Source organism: Laccaria bicolor, genomic scaffold (assembly GCF_000143565.1).
Source record: "Laccaria bicolor S238N-H82 LACBIscaffold_74 genomic scaffold, whole genome shotgun sequence".
In the NCBI taxonomy this organism is placed as follows: Eukaryota; Fungi; Basidiomycota; class Agaricomycetes; order Agaricales; family Hydnangiaceae; genus Laccaria; species Laccaria bicolor.
Genome location: NW_001889945.1, coordinates 57768 through 61820, shown reverse-complemented (window position 1 = coordinate 61820; position 4053 = coordinate 57768). Strand labels below are relative to the sequence as shown.

The window sequence follows — 4053 nt, the reverse complement described above, 5'->3', positions numbered from 1 at the left end:
TTTGGAGGCACGCAGTGAAGAGTGCCAGACCTGGAAGTATGTAGTACGAATGGTCAGTTTGACTGGAGAAAGCACGGGAATACGGGAATTGGTGAGATGAATGAAGGAAACGTACTATAAAACGCAGTACGATCGCAAGGCATTCTCGTCGTTCAAACGTTACAGAGGCCGTCTAACAGTGGCTTTTGAGAAGTGGTGGTGGTGGGCACAAAGCAAGGACAGCAAACAGCAAACAGTGAAAAAGGCGTCAAAGCGAAGAAGTGACCCCACTTTCAACTTTTCCCCTTCAAGCTCTTAGTAAAGGGTCCACGGACCGTCAGACTCAGAGTTTGTTCCCTTGACATCCAGGGTCCCACTGACTGCGGCTTCGGGATGCGATTGGGGCTTCTCATCCGCTTCTTTTATGACTCTGTTCCATGGAGCTCCTTGGAGTGATTTGGATGAAGTTGAGGTTATTTTGGGTGCAAGGTTATTTCTCGGCGAGAGAGAGAATGGGTTGGATGGTGAAGGAGATGGAGGCAGATGTCCCGAAGAGGAAATCGCATACCTGGCCAACTGATCGATCGGGTTGATGCACGTGCGCGTGATCTTGGCGACGCGTCGATTTGGATGAAGACGATCCGCTGATAGGACGCAATTATGAGCGTTTCCTCGCAATCTTCCAGCTCGATAGAGTACTGCATAGAGTACTGCATTTGAGCAGGCTCGGGGATATTGGGCTGTTTCCTCAACGTCAGTGCGTTTACATTATAGATCAGTGGACTCGCTTCTAGATTTATTTGTTTTCGAAGTTTTTCATTGATGGAGCATTCATCTGGTACGTGCCAAGTGCCTGCTGAACGAAAAACTCAGAAGGGGATGCAATTGACGAGAACAGTTGTTTTTCATTCCTTATTGCATCGTCACGGTACGCCATCTGTCTTGCTATGTTACACCATTCTCTAAAAAGGTCTAAGTCCAATAAATAGTATCCCCATTGCAAGCGTCCCATATAATAACTTAACGTTCAACCACCCACTTCCTCAACCTCTCCGCACACCAAGGTGCGCGATATTCGACCTCAACCCGTCCGAGAACGGCGCCGCAGCGCGTTTTATTATCAAGGCCGTTGCCAATGCTAATCCATCCACAGTCAATTGAGTCCTCAGGTGCAGACGACGATATAGACATACCAAAAATACAACTTGCCAACCCCAAACTTCCTGCAAGCGCCGGCGTAGCACACGCATACCCCCTCGTAACTGAATTGGTGAAATTCCTGTGACACGCCTTGTGGATTTGGGCAAGGAGAAGAATCCCAAACACTGGATGTTCCCGAATTTCATGTCAGTGGGACCAGCGGATCTGTTATAGAACTTGAACGCACCCAATTGACTGAACGCAATAAAACAGAAAGAGCTGATATGGACATAAGCCCTCGTCAAGAAATGAGTCGACTCCGGTCTTTTATGATATGATATCCTATCCATGGAACCAACAGTTAACCCCGTGTTGAAATTAAATGAATAGGAAGTGGGTGCGTACAACACGAAAATCCATAACCACATCAACACAGAGATACCCGATGAAACCATCCCACACCGAACTATGAGCCACGTCAATAACTTTGTTGCTCAGCAGGAATTTCAAAGGGCGTACATAGCGTTTTATTCCACGAGACGTTATCCCCGCTTGTCCCTGCCATGAGCGCGGATATGGATTGGAGGACGATTAGTCCGAGAGTGGCGCCTGAAATAACGAAATCAGATTGAAGATGCTAGGGAAAGAAGAAGAAAGACGAACCGTAAAATCCCCAGCGGAGCCTCAGGCTCATGGCGAAGAAGCAAAGTGAACGTTTTAGTAGGTCGGTAAGGTATGGGGGGACTTTATTTAAGCACGATTATTATCATGCTAACTGCGTACGCCGGTGTTGCATCATGATGATCCAAGCCAATGATCACTGCGGAGGATGTGCGGAGTCGCCAAGCACCCTGCATTTCGCTTTCGGAGAATAGCCAACATGCTGTGCAACGGAGTCGAAGCGCTTCTAGACCTACGGATCCGAAAGTCTCGTAGTTATTTATGCATCGTAAGACTCAACATGCGGTGCATGGAGGAAGATAATGGATGCCCGATACTCGCATTGTGGAGCACATAATTTATACAGCGACGTGTCCGTTCCGCGCTATCTACCAAAAAATCCTCATGAGTAAAACATATTTCTCGCATATGGATGCCATAAATTTTAAGGGAGTCAAGGGAAAAAATACCATAGCTGGAATACTTATTACTTGACTGCTTTCACAGGCCGCTGGTACGTTTCTCTCGTGACGATGATCAACTGAAACTCTGGACGAGTCCCAGAACGCGTCTAATCTCCAGGTCCATCACCCTCCTTCCTCTGGAGCAAAAACGGAGCATACAGAACCCCAAACAAACTTATGCACTATTGTCGTGAGTACTGGCCTGACGCATGAAAAGGACCCAAGTATCACTGACCTATGTGCAATAGCCACGCCCAACGCCCCCCATCGTCCATAGAAGTCGGTGTCCACGCGAGAAGAGACGAGGAACCTAATGAGTTTGGTGTTTCTCACCCTAGGCCTTTGCCCTCAGTAGTTCGTTATTGGCTGAGAAACCAAGGCAGGTATCAGTAACCATCGTCGTCGGTTGCATCTAATCCGAACTTACAAGACCCCAATGAGCGATCCGTATGTGTGTCGTTGCGGCAGCCCGTGGCGGCGACGAGCTATGGATAGATACGCACGACGGAGGATCTACGCTGTGTGAGCGCTGAGTCCGGAGACAACGAATTCTTGTGGTACGGGCAGAGATTGGGGCCACTGGGTGGTACATATACCATGTACATAACGACGAATAGGGCGTCGGGATTGGGGTAACCGAGAGGCTCTGAGCGCTGAGCGATTGGCAGAGGATAGCCGAAGAGCCGGATAGGTGGGCGCAAACCGATGACGATCGATGTATGTGAGAGGTCTGCAGCGAACGGCAAAAAGTTGATGTTGGATGGAGGCGAGTTCGTTAAAGAATCAAATGATGGCGAAATTTCCTCCGTGAATCGATGCACGAATGGATGCAAGTTGCCGGGTCGTGCGGGTCATGGTGGACCTAGGAAAGACGGTACAAGCATCGAAGTTGGGCTTGCGTTGGTGTTATGAAATCAGAACCTGTGTAACGAAAAGGGGGCAGTGAGCGAAGCAAAGATAATATATATGCGAGGTTAAAAGGCATCCAGAGGTCGAGGGGGTACGAATGAATATGTAACGCAAGGGCGATAGCTTACCAAAAGGCTTTTTAGGCCAGGCGTTGTCGACTTGAAAGAAAGAAATGCTGACGATCAACAACTTGGGCTAACGGAGACTCCTCCGCGTTACGCAAAGTGGCTTCGAGCGCGTTACCGAGTGGTAGTCCAAAGATGGAATTGAAGTAAGAAAAGTCGATTCAAATCCTGTTTATACCCCGTAAGCATCCAGTGAACTTCCAATTTCAAGATATCAATTGTCGTACCAGTAGCAATCTGTGGTTTGCGGTCTTGTACGCTTTACAAGCATGGCACTCGTGAACGAAGTTGAGAGGACTGGAACTGTCACAGAATTATCAACATATTAGACTAACGGGGGCATGCGGAGGAAGAGGGGAGGAAAGTATGGTTGCGGCACAGAGGGGGAAAACGAGCTTAGATAGAAAGGGGAGCAAATCTAACGGAAGGAGGAACTCACTTAGCGCATCCTTTGAATCTCAATAGGTCCCCGATCTCTCTGCATCGGTACAAGTTGGCGGAAGCGGTCATCGGGTTTCATTTTGATCACAGCGGGAGGTCGAGTGTCCAAGCGATGTAGGCTGTAGCTGAACGACCCAGAGAGGAAACACTGGACGACTCGTCATGAAACTCCATTCAACGAGGGGGGTTCGCGGCAGAGTTGAATCCATGCGTACTTCGCGACGGGAAGCTGGCCGAACAAAGACAACATTGGAGGGCCCTAGGTGGGTCGCAAGGTAAAGGGCGCGCTTATTTGTCTTTCGCACAGCCACACGCAAAACCACGCATCTGCCTTT

At 48.9% G+C, this 4053-nt stretch overlaps 1 protein-coding gene across 1 annotated transcript; it reads right to left on the bottom strand.

Moving 5' to 3' along the window:
- Positions 1–1885: 1885 nt before the first annotated feature.
- Positions 1886–3787, bottom strand: LACBIDRAFT_335008 (uncharacterized protein; the record flags this gene model as incomplete). Its single annotated transcript, XM_001889858.1, has 8 exons — positions 1886–1894; positions 1941–2032; positions 2479–2553; positions 2671–2728; positions 2840–2973; positions 3281–3347; positions 3505–3580; positions 3717–3787. 8 exons carry the CDS (start codon positions 3785–3787, stop codon positions 1886–1888), a joined length of 582 nt encoding a protein of 193 aa, XP_001889893.1.
- Between the last annotated feature and the right edge of the window lie 266 nt (positions 3788–4053).